This window comes from Apteryx rowi, unplaced genomic scaffold (genome assembly GCF_003343035.1).
Source record: "Apteryx rowi isolate R43461 unplaced genomic scaffold, aptRow1 scaffold_13, whole genome shotgun sequence".
NCBI classification, from domain to species: domain Eukaryota; kingdom Metazoa; phylum Chordata; class Aves; order Apterygiformes; family Apterygidae; genus Apteryx; species Apteryx rowi.
In genome coordinates this window covers 5,763,303-5,779,731 of record NW_020447530.1, presented here as the reverse complement: position 1 = coordinate 5,779,731, position 16,429 = coordinate 5,763,303, and the positions used below count along the sequence as shown (strand labels likewise).

The 16,429-nt window shown below is 49.6% G+C and overlaps 1 protein-coding gene across 1 annotated transcript; it reads left to right on the top strand.

The window, feature by feature from the left end:
* Positions 1-772: 772 nt before the first annotated feature.
* On the top strand, positions 773-16,203 carry CCDC198 (coiled-coil domain containing 198). Its single transcript, XM_026056238.1, has 6 exons — positions 773-977; positions 3,849-3,931; positions 9,205-9,282; positions 10,565-10,663; positions 11,606-11,768; positions 15,953-16,203. The coding sequence occupies exons 1-6, from the start codon at positions 773-775 to the stop codon at positions 16,201-16,203; spliced, it is 879 nt and encodes a 292-aa protein (XP_025912023.1).
* Positions 16,204-16,429: the final 226 nt, after the last annotated feature.

Genomic DNA, 16,429 nt, shown 5'->3' with positions numbered 1-16,429 from the left:
AATAACTCAGCTACTGGGCTTCCTTGCGCGAGACGCTGCRGAGGAAAGTCCCGAGCGACGCGGGGGCTCTGCGGCCAGAGGCACGAGCCGTTCAGCCGCGAGCGGGTGCTCGCTCCCAGGCTCTGCATCTGCTGGTTTGGGCACGTTTTGCAGCTGGGCTAATAGGTGCTCTCACTGCCTCCTGCAACCCTATCTACGCCAAAAAAAACCCAAAATAAGAAAAAACAAGAAAACCCCACACACCAGAAAACAACCCCCCATAATACTAACCTCATTCCATAAATAATCCTCCATATATATATAAATATATATATATACACACACACATATATATTCCAGCCGCTCTGCCTTGAAGTGGAATGAACCACCAGGTCCTCAAACAAATTGCACCCTCCGAACCCGCTTATAACCTTGTGAGCAAAAAGGAAAAATAAATAGAGAACCAGAAGCCTTTGCACGACGCACAGGTCCTGCCCCGCTTACAGGTGTGGATAGATGTGAGGAAAGATCCCGGAGACTTTGCTGGTGCCGACTTCCCAGGCTGCGCCAGCTCCGTGCCGCCGCGGGGAGCTGCCAGCTCCCGGGAGGGCTGGAGCCACATCAATGTTTAACCGGCCTCGGTGGCCGGGGCCGAGCTGGGAAGGACGCAGCGGAGCGGTGGCAGCGAGCGGCCACCGGCCTTGTCCCCGCGCTGCTGGGACGCTGCAGACGGGCAGCAGCTGAACCCAAAGAGGGGCTTTTCCTTTTCCACCGGAGGCCACAGCTCTGGAAAATGGGCCTGAGCTCCTCCAGGACGCGGCACAGGGTCACCAAGGTGGCCCCGGCGCGAGCCGGGGGCGACCTGCCCCTCTCGCCCTACGCCTCGGCCCCGCACTGGTTTTCCCACATGCCGCAAGAAGCATCGGAGCAGGAGAAAGCCACATTCCCAAGGCAGCTCCCGCCACTCCGGGAAACTGGGTACGGGAGAGCCGCTGCAGGTAAGAGGGTCGTAACCTGGTTATTGCAAATAATAATTGCAATTAATAATAAGTAAGTAGCAATCGCAAGGGGAGCAGCTGGTGGTTTGCCCTTGGTGGTACATTGGTCCTTGCTCAGAGAGGACGCCTGGAGAAAGCCACCGGGAAGGAGCTGCGGGGTCACTCGGTGCAGCGGGGGGTGCACCTAGGTGTGTGCACATGCCTTTCCGCGTTCATATCTTTTTGCCGTTTCCAGCTAGTTTCAGCTTTGGAAAAAATCCATTTTTTTCCTCCCCTTGCAACTTGTTTTGGGAAACTCTCTCAGTCAGCAGAGCCCAGGTCACACACTGCCGACACGAGTCGCCCTTCCGTAAATAACCCCACTTCGATAGCATTAAATCCATATACAGCGACCACAGGCTGCGTCCAAATGAGCATGCACACAGCAGCTCCTTAACTCATTATACATCTGTCCTGCGTACGTGCTACCATTGGGCATATCTATATAATTACCTTAATTATAATTAGATCCTGGGGAAGACATTCAGCAGGCAAAATTCAGCTCCATCATAAATAATCCCCGTGTCTTGCACAGGGCTAATTTTGTAAGCCAAGAGGCAGAGGAACGCAAATGCAACAACTGCGTATGTTCTCCCACGAGTGCCRGCACCGAGAGCCTTTCCCATGACTGGCCGCAGCCTTCCGTAGCGGTTTTTAAATTCACTATATGCCCAGAAATGAGAAAGAAGGTATGCGACAGCTAGCGAAAGGCTGGTGTGCAACTCTGTGACGAGCGAGATGATGAGCAATGGCTCCCCCCAGCCACGTTCAATAAATCTAGAGTGAAACCTCCGTGCATGTCGATGAGGCTGCTCGCTTGAAGGATAATGCAGATGGATTGGGATTTGCAGGCTTAGCGCTCCTCCTTCCCTCTTTTCCATTTCTAAAAGTGAGTTCCAGATATAAACCAAGCAATGTTTAGCATTGCCGGACATTTCCTCTTCCGTACGGTCTACGGAGAGACATCGGGAGCCCGGGAAAGCAAAYGCGCCTCTAGCAGGACAGCAGTCACGTCCCCGAGAGGAGGCCTGGGGCAAATGCTGATCAGCGCTGGGTACATGACCCAGCACTGCATGACAGCGAGAGCAATCAGATATTCCCATTCTGGACATCAATAACCACTGGGCATTTATCAAATGCTTATAAAAACATATATTTTATTTAAAAATTATTTAAAATCCCTGAATAAGTGTCATTTCCTATTACACACTTCATTTGCAGAAACGAGCATGCTCAAGAGCACTTGAGCAACGCATTAGCTTGAGCTGCTGCCTAAATAAGCAAAGCCTCCTAGAGAAGGGGTCTTATTTAGTTTACGAGGCTTCCTTTGGGCTGGCGTTAAACTCCCCGCTCACCAGTGGAGAAAATCAGCTATTAGAGTGCAAGGTTTAAAAAAGAAATCACTAAGACGCCTCCAGCTCGGACCTCACTCTCTTGCCACGCTGCCTCCTCGCCAAGCGCTGTCTCCTTGCACAGCGCTTGGCGAGGAGGCAGCGTGGCGAGAGCTGAATTTTTTCCTCCTGAGATGTCACCCGCGCTGGAATTTCTCCTTTCAGGCGTCCCCCGCTCAGTAGTTAATCATTGCACAGGTGCTCGGCAGAGCGAAGCAAATCATTTCTCAGGTGAACTCAGCCGCACTTGCGAGGGGATCGCGGCGTCCTCATGGCTGGGAGCCGCTGGAGTCGCCCCTATACTGGGTTCGCCCCTATAAGATGACCTCCCATTTTTATAACTAGGAAGTTGGACCTCAGCTATAACGTAAGATCTTTTCCTGGGTCTTCCTATGCCGTTCCCCAGCCTTCGCCCCCAATTCCTGTTTTTTTCTCCCCCGTCTTTTCCCATGCTGCACACCGGAGCAGCCGGCTCAGGGCAGGTTGGGCTTCGGTCACATATGAGCAGCTACGCATAACCACGCATGTAAAACAGGATTCAAATGCAACAGAACAGCTTTTGGGGAGGGAGGAGGAACAGAAAAATGTCTATAAAAACAAATACTTCATGCACACGCAAGTGTTCATCTGTGCAAGAACAGCAGCAGCGTCCACCTGGAGAGCAATAGCTAAGAACAGATCTGAGCTAATGGTCGCATTTAGACCTTAGTTAAAACACTGCTTTAATGACAGGTATGGTGATCGCTGTTTGGTAGCACGTCCTCCCTGTGCATGTATTTTGGGCTGGTTTCCAAAGAAGAGGGCTCATGACTGTGCTGTTTGCATGTCGGCACTTCCCTCACCAACTCCTGAGCCTACCAGCTGGCTGTAGCCCAGGTCTGCCAGGGTCAGCAGAAGAGTTAAAGATGTGTCTATAGGGTCCCTTAAAAATAAATAAGGTCTCAGAGACTGAGCAGCAAAAAGAGACCCAAAGTGCTGTCCATTCCCCACTTTATAAGGCCAAGCATGAGCTCAGCCAACAAATGCGGCCAGGAACCAGCCAAACATGCAGTTTTCTTGGCCAACGGATGGTCAAAGGCCCTGGGGGAGAGCAGGGAGGACAACAGGATGCCAGAGGAGGGAGTGACATAGCTGGGAAGCTGCAGGAGGTGTGGAGGGTGGTTATTCTGCCATATAGGGTGCAGGAGGGGCTGAAGAAGGAAGCAAGAGGTATGTGGTGGACCTAAGTTCATTAAAAAGTGCAGGTGCAGATCCAGGCACGCTTTATTTCTGCTGCTAATAGAACAATTTATATCATGAGTTCCTGGAGCACAGCAAGAGAGACTTCACCAGGACAGGCCAAACAAGAGCTAGGCCAGAAAATATTGCAGAATACCACCTAGGAGCYGATGATCACGCCAAAGTAACCTCACCCATTTCTTCTCCTTTTCTAATCCCTAAGGGCCCAGACCCCTTTCTTTCAACACCATGCTGGAAAAGGGAGACACCAGCATCATTAAGCAGCACCCACCTCGGAGACCTCAAGTAAGATGAGTTTGAAAAGCCTCCTGCGGCGTTGCACCGAGYGACCCGGCCCCTCGACCCATAGACACGCACTGTCACAGCACGCTGCTAAAGCACCACGACAGGGAAGCAGCTATCCTGCAGCAGCGCAAGTGGGATGCCTTAATCTTGTAGGCCATCACCCCTAAAGGAGGGTTATCAACAGCCCAAGCTCGAGTTGACTGTTTTGCCAAGGCAGAGCAGATAGGTTGACTGCAGAGGTGTTACTTTTGGTTTATTAGCTTAAGGGAAAGGAGGCCGTCTTTAAGATCAGCCAAAGAGCAGCCAACACAACAACACACTGCCTTTGCCTGCCTCCATGTATATAAGACTCCTGTACTGATGTTTTTCTGCAATAAAAGCCCTGAGCAAGGCTCAGGCCTCAGAACACCCCCATCAAATGCTTGCAGTACTAAGCTGGAGCTGTATAGTTCTTGTAACAAAGCAGGTCCTCTAAAAAACAAAGGGAAGAGAAAGCTTTTTTTCTTACACTCTACCTGCATTTTCTCTGCCTCTCCACACCCTCCTGAGCCAACCATCACCACCTTTCAAACTCTCCATCTCTTCTGCTCTTACCTGCTCACCATTTAAGGCACAAAGATGCTTGGCTGAGGTTGACTTCCTTCACCTTTCCCACCCGTGCAAGCCTGTGCCCAGCTCAAGAGGCTCCTTCCCTTCTCCTGCAGTCAGAGCAACCCTTTGCCTTGCAGACCCTTTTCTCACCCCCATCATCAGCAGGAGCTTTGCAGCTGCCTGCAGTTGCCCTTCCCCAGTACTGACACCCAATTTCACATACCCCTTCCCAGACCCTTTCTGCAGCCCCCACACCTTCCAGCTCAAGGAAGCACTCAGCTGCTAAAAATAACAACCCACACTCTCGTTTGGGCAGGACTTTCAATTAGCAATTAAGGGCCAATATCACACCTGCTGCCCAAGCTGACCCTGCTCATCCTGTGTTGAGGAGTGTGGGGTCATGTGAGCCCCAGGGCCCCACCAGCCACTTATTAGGGGCCCCAGGGAGTCCCCAGCTGGCAATGGTCAGGGAGAAGCAGAGGAAAATGCTCTTCTCTGGCTCTTTAACCCATGAAATATGTGTATGTGCCGCAGCTGCCCATGACCTTCTTCTGCAGCCCGCTGGTAGGCAACTGAGTGCAGATTAGAGCAGCCTTGAGGAAAGCACTGCTTTTCACTCCATGTGATGAACATGTGCTTCGTGTCGGTCCCCGGCTTTGGGGCTGGGTAATGCAGGGTTTTGCTCGGAGCATATTGTTCTTCCAATTAATTCCTTAACTGACCGAACAGTAGCTGTTCCTCCTTCACTGTTCCCAGAAAAGTCAAACCCTGGAGAAATTATACTTCCTTCCAAAACAACATCCCCCTATAGCTGATTTCTCATGGGTATCCCTCAGCAGTGGTGTGAGTCTCTGAAACCCCTACCGTGCCAACACTGGTTATCTCCATTCTCAGCCAGCTGTGTTATATATGGTTTCCCTGCAATCCGAATATTCGGGGACAAACTCTTTGCATGTGTAACACAACAGCAAACCAGCTGAACCGGGAATACTTTGCTCAAACACTCCTTTCTGTGATTAAAATGCCAATCATCTGGCGCATGGGATCTGGTCTTTTTAACATAATGAAGAAGATCAGAACCACCAGACGGGGCCAGTTAAGATCCCTCCACTGCTGCCTGTAGTTCTGGCCAACACTAGCAGCTTCAGAGAGCAAGTAAGGACATCAAATATTGAGTAAAGTGCCTCTCTATTAGGCGAGAGGATGAGACAGCAGCACCTGTAATGAGTCTAGCTACACCCTGTAAATAGTCACATGTAATCAGAGCCTCATTTAAAAATCTGTTATCAACATGTAATTTTTAGTCATTGATCTTTTTTTCTATTACAACTCTATTTGTGTATTATTAATATACTGATACTATTCGTTCCGGGACAAGGACACTATTAATCCTACCCTGAGCTTCTTCCATTGTCATTAGATAGCGCAAACCATATCGACAAAAGCCATTTGCCCTGGGGGAATATCTTCAAAGATAGTGCGGAGCTGGAAGACCGTGTCCTCTTCAAGGACTGTCAGAGGGTTTCAGTCACGGAGTATTTCCAGAGAAAAGCCCTGTGAGACTCACAAGGAAGAAAGGGGAAAAAAAAAAGCTGATTTTCCAGCCTGCGACGCAAGTGAACTTTAGCCGGAAGCCTGAACTTCTCTCTCCCGGCAGCTGCAGCGAGATCGGCCGATAGGCGAGGCAGGGGATGCGCTTGGCCTTAGCCGGCCACGGTTCCTGCCTCCCTGGCATCTGGGAGTGATGTGCAACCGGGACTGCAATTTGTAGGGGCACATGCTGCCATCTAGTGTCATTTCTTAAATGAGCAGAATTTCTAATTCAGGAGGGTTTTTTTGGTGCTAAAAGACTAAAGAACATAGCTGGCTCTGTGTAAACTTCCTACTAGCCGAGACTGGAAAGAAGAGGACAGTGGGGATGCTGGCTGGGTAGTCCTGAGAGGAAAGCACTGGGATGAGATTTGAGAAACCGGCATTTTTTTCCTGGCTCTTGGTTCACTGGGTCTCTATTGGCTGCAACCTAGGGAAGATGGTGAGCGTGGCCCTTGGGGCAGTGCAGCACGGGACAGCCCGTGCCCTGTACTTTCTACCCAGAACACAGGTCCCATGGTGGGTGTCTCTGCCCATAATATAGGCAATATATGTTAATAATTCGGGCTAGACTTGGGCTGGACGGCGAAGTCCTCAGGGCAGTGACCATTTCTCGTGGTGCGTTTGAAGAGTCCCTRGCACATGGCAGCCTTGAGCATGCCTGGCGCCTTCGGGGCCAGCGCAGCATTAGTGCCACTTCCCACCCAGCAGAGAATTAAGAAGAATTAAAAGTTGAGATCTTAYGAATTGTGAGGAGAAACTGGCAAATTCAGCACCTTTTTAGCACAACACTTACATTGAATGTACCAGCCCCTGTTCCTCRGAACTGAGGAAGAACCCAAGCGAAGCCTGTATCTTCACCCATAGCTCTGGATGCATTTGTGGTCAGGACTTAGCTTGCTTTGCCCCGAGCTGTATCTCTAAATCTTGTTCTGCACCCCTTCCTTCCAGGTTCTCATAGAAATGACCCTCCATGCTCTTCTCTTCTCCAAAGCACATTAAAGTCCCTCTGTTGGGCTCTCCACGCATTCCCTCAGGAGCTTTTCTCCTGGGCAGCAGATGTGTTTTTCCTCGGCTGGAAGCTCTTGTGGCTTCAGCTGCCAACTTCCCCAGAGGAGCTTCGCTGCTTCTTACAGCTATTTCAGGCAAAGGGCTGTGCATCCTCGTCTTCGTTGCAGTTTCTGTGAGGTGTAGCAGGAAATTCAATGATGTCGGTTTGGTGTGCAGCAGCACAGGAGTGCACCAGGCACTGGCACCAGTGGGGATGGAGATCTCATGGTGGAGCCACGGGACTAGTTTGTCGCTGCTGGCAGTTACACACTGCAGATGCTCGCGGGAGGAAGCTTGCAGTATTTGGCATTTGTGAGTGGGTGTCACGCTGACTTGACTAACACCTCCTGGATCAATCCCAGGACTTGATCCCGGGAAGGACATATAATTAATAAAAATAAAAGACCTTAGCTCATATTAGGTGCAAAACCCAACCAAAAGACTTTAACAAGGGGGAAGAAGCTGAAATAGAAATAGTGCATGAGCTGCCCTGACTCTGCAGCGTAAGAGTTCAGCCTGGAGAGGAGGGCGTAGGCAAACATTTGCTCTGCAAACCGCTAAGCTACTGGAAAATGCTCCTTTGCCTTTGCTGCCGCTCCTCTGCTGAAGGTTTCCAGGCCCACCTCTTTGCTGGCAGAGCTGTTTGCAGTGGTAGGCAGGTCCGTTTAAATGGTCTAAACTGGCAGCTGAAGTGGGAATGTGCTGCTTTGGACTCAGCCAAACCAGGGAGCGTTCGCACGAGTGGCTCTGCTGGCAGAGACGTGGGACTGTCCCCGCTCATGGGACGTGATGAGATGCTGAGGGCAGAGCTCCCTATCGCCCAGCCATGCCACACATGCAGCAAAGAAAATGACCCTTCCTCATCGGCTTAAGACACCAGCTCTGAAGTGGCATAATGATATGCCTGAAAAGTCATCCCAGAACTAAAGTCCATAGGAAACCTAGGGGAATTTCCTGCTGGTGCCAGGGGGCTTTGGACTGGGCCTCTTCTGCTTTCCCGGGGTTGGTATACCCACAAAATGGTGCTGAGTTTGGCTTCCCCTCTGGCATTCCTTCTCTGCTTGCTTTATGTGATGCTGCTGGCTTTTTTTTACTGCATTGTTACATTTATTTATAGGATGCTCAAACATTACAGCTCAGGCTTTGGCAGCAATTGGGTCCGTACAGCTAAAGGAGAGGACATTCTTGTGAATGTCTCAAGGGGTTAATGTCCCACATAAAGTGTAAAAGTCAGGTCTTCTTCTCAATGAAGTTCTTGATGATGCTCCACTTAATTTTATGGAAGCCACACTGAGCTCCCATCCTAGAAGGGAAAACCAACAATACCAAGCCAAGGAATAACCCAGTATCATCTGGTAGTCTGGCATAATTTAAGGAGATATCTTAGTTCCTTATAATTGCAATCCAGACTGCTCAGAGCAGTCCGTAAAGCAATCCTCTGCCTGCCTCCATTAGCCACCTGGAAGAGCACTTCACACCATGAGCAGTCTCTGCAGAGTAGGGTATTGCTCAGGCTAACGTATGGGAGGTGGGTTGGACAGATGGGCAGTGCTCTGGGTCTCAGGTAGCCTCAGATGACCTGGTAGGAGATTGTATATAATGTAATTTCATTACATTATGATATGTCTGTATGCTTCAGTTTCCAGTTACGTGTTGTATTTGTCTTGTCAGCTCCAACGTGAAGCTCTCCAAGCTGGGGTTTGTCTTCACTGTGGTCTTGGCTGGAGCCTTAGGCACTGTTATGGCAAAAAGAAGAATACCTATAGGGATGGAGCCAAAAGGAAGAGCACAAATTTCRGCTAGGCTTTTGCCACTTTGACTCTAAAGCAGGAGATTCTCTCAGTTTTATCCCTCTGTGAAGCACATCAGGAGAAGTCTATCTCTCTGAGTGCTCATTAAAGATGCCAATCTCCCTTCCACATCCCCAGCAGCTGGGCCAGATTGGAACTGGAAAATTGTTAAGGTAGTTTAATATCGGGTTCTCGTGTTTTATGATTGCGGGGAATGAGGAATGCTGAACATTATAAATATTGGACTTGTAGAAGCTTGAACCTGCGGGCCTTCTCGCTGCTGAAAAGCTCCTGAGTCAGCAAGACACGGCAGCAACTCCAAAAGCGAAGGTGAGCGTTCAGCTGAAGGGAAAATGCTGGGGAAACTGGCACGTTCCCACCAACCRCATGTAGCTTCCCGTGTCACAGCTGCTTTAATCACTTCGAGGGCTGATCTGAGAGCTGGCAGCAGCGAATGTGGTGAGATTCTCCCACCGCTTGCGGTGGGTTTTTGCTCTGCTCTGCAGCCAGCTCATCCGTGCAGGTTGCTGGGGCGGGCTGTGGGCAGTGGCTGGTCTGCAGCTCACGGACACCCACCCTCGTGGTCCTGCAGCCTTGCTGTGAAGTTGGTGCCGTCACACCACACGAAACGAGAGCAGAGCTTGGTGGTTTGCACCAGCTGTGCTCTCATCCTGGGCTGGGCCCAAGAACCAGCTAAAAAAAAAATGGGATGTGGGTGAAAGGATATAAAGCCAAGTGGTAAGTTTTTCACTTATGATGAATTCTAGGGGCTTGAGGGCTTTTTTTAGGAGCAAACTCTGGAAGCTAAACTTTCTTGGGGATGAACAGGACTCATTTTAGTCCATCAGCCTACACAAACTGAAGGTGATGACACAGGGATCACCTCTAATCCCAAGCAAAAAGATCAGCTGGGCCATCTCCACCAGGGTCGAGAGGGCCAGCTCTCCCACAGTGCTCCCTAATCCTGGGAGTCTGTTTGTGAACCTCCAGCGTGAGACACTTGGGCATGAAAATTCCCTTGATGATGAGGACTTGGTGAGTCAGGACCTTTAAAATCTTTGAGAATAAAGGTCTTAGGACCTCTTTTTTAAAACAGCTGAGCAATTTGAACACCCATCACTTGCAGTCAGCTTCCAGCGGGGAGAAGCCTGCATTTGCTGTGTGCCATTAACACCTCCTCTGTGCTGGGAGGAGATGACGCTGGAGTTAGAGTTGCTCTCCGACTGAACTATTTCTTTATACGTTTAGTGACTTACTTGGTTAGTGATGCTGCTGGTCCTTGTATGGATGCAGAACCCTTTGCACACAAAGCTTTCGCTATGTCTATTCAGACGTCCAACAGTCTGCTGAAAACTGAGGTTGCATTTTGAACCCTTTAACATTGCCTTAACGAAGGCTGAGAGTCTCCATAATATCCCAGAGCTGCAAGATAAACTGCAAGTACTGTGACCACTTGTCATAAATTGCTGCAAGTTGGCTGCTCGGGAAAATGCTCAGTGCCTTTATCCAGAGAGTGCCTGAGGGACAAGCAGTGGGTTTGAGAGCTGCTGGCTGATTCTTTTTGCTTTGGAAAATGCAGGTGTATTTATTTATGTGTGTATATACCTTATAGGCTCTGGAGAAGAGGGGGCAAACCCTGAAGCACGTCCCTGGCAGACGGCAGCACTTACACAAGCTGCAGATGCTGGACTTGAACTGCAGGCGCCGAGAGGTAAGGCTGAGACCTGGGGGAGAGGACGCCTGCCTGAGTCTTTCCTTTTCTAACGGGTATTTGCCCCTCGCCCTCAAACACAGACAGGGAGGTGGAAACCATTTGCTTCTGCCTCACTTCTCTGTGCAACGATGTCCACACGGGTGACCATGAACTGATTTTGCTTCCTCCTAAAAGTCATTTTGCTGGCACTGCCAGCAAAACACCCCGCTCCTGTTTTTGGAAAGAGCACCTGAAGCTTTCCTGGTTGCTCAGGTAGACATGAGGTAAAGAGCACCCTCAGGACCCCAGGTCCCTCCTGGTGGCCAGCCACGAGAGTGGCTGATACATTCACACTTTCCCCCTTAGTTGCAGAAGACCCAGGTCTTATAAGAAATGAAGTTACCCAGAGGCAAGAAAGGAAATGCTGGGAACTGCGATCATGGGTTCTGGTCCTCGCTCTGTTAATGACCTGGACCAAGTCCATGCAGCTCCCCGTGCCTCAGGCCCCAGCTGGAAATGCGGACCCCGATGCAGCTTTCCTTCCTGAAGCGCTGGGAGACCTGCAGGTGACAGGTGCTATGCAGGCACTGCATGACGTGATGGGAGACAAGCAAATACCCACCTGCAGGCTTCTTTGTATTTCTTTTTCAATTCAACTGTCACTGGGCCATGGAGCAGTTGAACTCAGTAATTTTCTTCTGCCCTAGGAAAAGTTCAGTAATTATTTTTGATTTTTCAAAGCTTTACCCTCATTTGATGGTTGCCCATGGAGAAACCTAAAAACTCAGTCCAGGTCATGTTCTGTCATGTACCTAATTTGGCAGATATGATTTGCCCTGGTTAAACTACTCAACTGCATAATTATTTTCAGCACCAGCCCCCTAATGATATGCTGTGTTGAGCTGTTAAAACGTGTTTGCTCCTCTGTTGCTTGTGTTGATGACTCATTTGCAAACCCAGGCTGAGCTGAAGAGAAATCTCCACAGGGAGGCAAAAATCAATAAACAAAAAATCAAGGAATTCAACCCGAAGAAAGTCCTTGGCAATCTCCAGAGAAGCAACAGCTCCGAAAGCCAAGACCTCACCCCTGCTGAGCACAATCAGACTTTTAATGGAGACTGTGGTAAGTAGAATAATTTTCCAAGGAGATGTGGAACTTGCTGGCATTTTAAGTGTCATCAAATAAGTTTCCCTATGGAAGCTGTTTCCACTGCTCCAACTGCTGCAGCGACATAGTGCAAGGTCGAAAGTCTTGGTGCAAAAGCAGTTAAGGCACAAGGCAAACCGTTGAGGTGTGTCATAGCAAGGCACAGGTCTCTGGGCTGCTTCTCTTAATAGACCCGAATAAATCTGAATTAGGACCCCCCCACTGTGAAATATTTATAGAGGCATAAAACCGAAGTCACTAGGGCCAAACCCCTGCAAGAGCAGGCTTCCATGGACAGAAGAGTCCTTAGATTGCCCCATGTGTCCCCACACGTCCCTGAGCTTTCCTGGGCACTAAATCCAACACCTGGATTAATCAGAACTGCACTGTGTTTACATGCATGCATCTGGAAATGTATAGATGGTTGTATGCATGACCATAGGTGGGCTGGGGGGAAATCTCTGAAGCTTCTCCAGCTTAATGTCCCAAGGCATGACAGAGAAAAAAAGGAAAATGACTGCTTAAAGATCAACCCTTCCACCAAGTTTTGCCCCCTTCCCTCTGCCCCCAGCACTGAATGCAGCTTGCCTGAGCCTGGGATGTGCTCAGGTTGGTGTAGGACTGTCTGTCCACGCAGACAGCGTGACAATATCACAGTGTTTACTCCGGGAGGGTTAGCAGTCACTGATTAAAACATGCCCTGCCAATTTTCCTTCAAGCTGGAGAAATGAGTTACCGTGACAGTCTCTTCGCTATAGCACACAGCCAACTCTAGCCGGGGAAACAAAGCAGAGCAGCAGCCCACCGCCGAAGACAGTGATTTCCCTGCATTGGCCCTGAGCCAGTTTCCTTCCCAGAGGGAGCACAGGGACTTAACCATGCCAAACAGCTGTGCAGCTGCAGTAATTGATGTGTACAAAATTATGAGATTCTCAAGTAAAATAGAYCAGGGCCCATGGTGCAAACAACCAGATCAGATTGTCAGCTACTGTCAGCTACAGGCTGGACTTCAAAAGAGCTATTGTACTACACCAGTTTAGCGATGGCCCAAATTTTTCTTCTCTGGATAAAGAGGAACTGCAACATTCCTTTGCRGCAAAAGGAAAAACTGGATGATTTGAGATTGCCAGTTATTTTTGGTGACCCTGCAAGTCTGACACTTGGAAGAATAGGCAGCTTTGTCACTCCTCCTTGACACACATGAAGGCCCARAGGAGAGTACCCACTGTCCCTGGGCTAGCATGGTGATGACACAGCTAGTGGCCGGCTGTTTAGGTGCTTTCAGGGAACAACTTCCTTCCCATTGACTCAGGGAAGGAAGAGTTTTTCTCCCCAAACTTGCACAGCTCTACATCTGGCCTCCTTCAAGCCTCTGCTGTGCCCRTACCTGCTCCATTATCACTGATGGGCTGTTGGGAGTCCATTGCCTGGTGGGTCTTGCCACACTGCTGACTGTACCTCATTTTGCCCAATTTGCCACGCTCTTGGTGCTGTGTCCTTCCCACAGCTCCACTCAGGAGCCCAGAGCAAGCTGAACTGCCTGTGCGCATACAGCCCTGCTGCTCATGTGGGCTGCAGCCTGGGGCATGGGAGCCGCTCAACCTGAGGTGGGGATGTCACGAAGTGTGTCTGATTCTCTGTGGGGGGAGGAAGAGGAAGGAGCAAGCAGAGATCCACCGGGTTTCAGTGGCAAAGTCAGTAGCTGTCACCTTGTCCCCAGGACAGGCAGTTTATCTGCATATAGGGTGCAGAGCCTGGCATGCCTCCGTCTCTGTCCTGCTGCTGGCTTTCCCATCAAAGGTCCTTGGGGCAGCTCAGAGTGTGGATGCAGACAGAAACCTGTGCTGTAAGGACAAGCAGGGGACTAGGGAGCAAAAGAGCTTGGCGGAATGGTTGTAACCAGTGAAAAGATATTGAAAAGCAAACGATTCCAGCACATCTGTTTGTCCTTCAGTGCTGTAATGCTCCACACTAAAAAGAACTTGCCCATGTTGTAGTCACTATCAATGCCAGGACATCAACATAGATTTTTTGGGGTGTTGTGTGTTCCAGTAAATATTCTCTGCTAGCAAAATCCAGCCTTCCTTAGACCTGCAATACCAGGCCCCTGATGCTGTCTAGATCCTTTATGAGTGACCAGAGTGCCTGCAGGACAAGCAGATGTCTTCTGGTCCTCCGATGGTGGGGAGAATTTCCCATTGGGCCACATTTCAGAATGAAACGAAGGCATGACTAGATGGAGGGATGTGGTCAGCCGCTCGAGATAAATCCAGCAGGACAATCAAGCATGCTGTTTACCGTCAGGCAGGTGAAAGCCTTCTATAGAGGCTGATGTTAGGTTGGATGGTTTTGCTGCAGTGAGGTACAAGGCAGTTCTGTTATCAGAGAACAGGAGAGGCAGCTCATTGGAGCTGCACGTGGAGGAGACGGATTGCCGGCTGGAAGGGAGAGCACCCTTCATCRTGTTTGGAAAGCTGGAACCAGGCTCACAGGAGTCATGCTGTTCGACAGCTTTAATGGTACCAGCAATTCGCTCTGCTAGGGAGGCCCAGGCAATAAAAGAAGAAAGAGCTGTTTGAGCAACAGCTGTCATAGATTTGCTCCTGGCTTAATCACTCTTTGTCCACCACGATATTGTATTCATATACATATTACAGCCTCTGGACTGCTGCCCACCCTTATATGAGTGTGGGGTAAATGTTACAGTCACTTAGGTTACTAACTTTTTAAGTCTAGTTTTATATGGAAACTCCTTCCCACTGCCCAGAGCCAGGCAATTTCCTTCAGAGCTTTGCATCCCTTTGGGTGGTGCGTAATTAAAGCGAAATGTTCCCAGTTAGATGGTTTCCAGCCATCGCTCCGTGTTACTCTCAATGCCTGACGTGAAAATACATCATATGGACTCCATTCAGAGCCACGTCCTCTTTTACCGGTGACAGATCTCAGCCTCTCTCGGGTGTATTTCCCTTCATATCCCTACAGATCCCTTCAAAGCACAGGAGGGAGTACGACATGCTCTGTATTAGCAGGAATGCCAGGAAGCGCTGAGAAGCGACTTGCCATTCCTCAGCGCACCTTGAGGAAGGGTAAGCAGCAGGAATGGGCTTCTTGGACTCTAATGATTCAAAAACCAGATTCTGACCTGCTTTTACGGCTCTCTCGTTCCCTCCGGTCCTTTCAGGTTCGCGCTCCTGAGCACGTCCCTTGTCCTCACGCAAACGCCTTTCACACCGCTCCGAGGTGAGGATCAGGTCTCACCCTCTGTAGTGTAAAGCTGCAGGGCTGTCTTGYGGTGTCTTGAATTTGGGCATGACTCTCATTGCCTGAGGCCTGCTTGGTGAGCGGCTGGGATGGTTGGGGAGACCGTTGCATATGAAAAGACATTACTGTCCCCGCTGCAGCAGAAACCAAAGAGAATCTCTGCCGCCCTGCTCTGCTTTGCTTGCCACAGTGTGCATGTGATAACCTTTGGCATAGGACTGGAAAGGCAYCACTGAGGGCAAAAAGGCTTAAACCAGGACAGATCTTGCCTGTGACGAGCGAGTCTGCCAGTGAACTTTTATCAGGAGAGAAAGGGACAGACTTGGTTGCTCCTTCTGTTCCTTCACGTTTCTTAGCATCATCGCTCTTCTGCTTGGGGATAAAAACTAAACTGGGAGTTTCATTACAGCAGGAGCAATTGCAGGGCACAGTTACCATCCCTGAAAAGCCTGTGCTGATTTGTCCTTGCAGGAAGGCTGCTCTGGTGGGTAGGATATTAGCCTCGGACTGCTCYGTCACAGACATGCTTCAATGGTCAAGGCATTAGAGATTACAAGCTCCTCAGATACTGATACATTAGGAGTCATTCAAGCATCTCAGATAAGAACTTGCTCCCTGGGCATGCAACACGGGAATCCTGCCTCCCACGCTTGTGGGGCAGCTGTTAAACCACGCTTCCTCGTGCCAGACTCCATAATTTTACTGACTGTAATCCTGAATATATTGTGCTTGGTCCTGCCCATCCCAGAGCATCTGGGTTGGTCTGGCAGGTATCTTTCAGGGACTTCTTTACATGAATCCAGCTGCCCATAGCAATTTCCAGCTAAGCCCTACAGAACTGAGCATGCAGCTCAGCAAAATTAAGATGAATTTCTTTTTTCTTTTCTTTTTTCTTCAAGGAAATACATGGGATAGACAATTCTCAGGGCAACACGACAGGGCTGAATCTTCTCCAAGCAAGAGCAGTAAAGTTGACTTGTGGTTCTGTTGGGAGCAGCCTACAAGAGACCTGTTCTGGGATAGCTCCAGCACTGACTCGGAGGACTGGGAAAGGGAAGGGAAGAAGTTTTATCACAAACCTACACTTGTAAGAACCAAGACAGAGAGAATTCCTCTCTTCAATGAGTTTATCTTTGATAAAGATTTGTAGTCACGTGTTGTGGGATGAGAGTGATGTGCTGAAGACACAACCCAGAGCGCTCTGATGGAGCTGAAAATCCCCTGGCTGGATATATTGAGGGTATAGACATGATGTTTGTAGTAAGCAGGATTTCTGTAAGCAGGAGTCAGTGGAAATGGCTACTGAAAAGAAAAGGCGATCACTGAGGTGGAGTGAATAACGACTGTTTTGGGAATGTGGCTGAATCAAAATATCT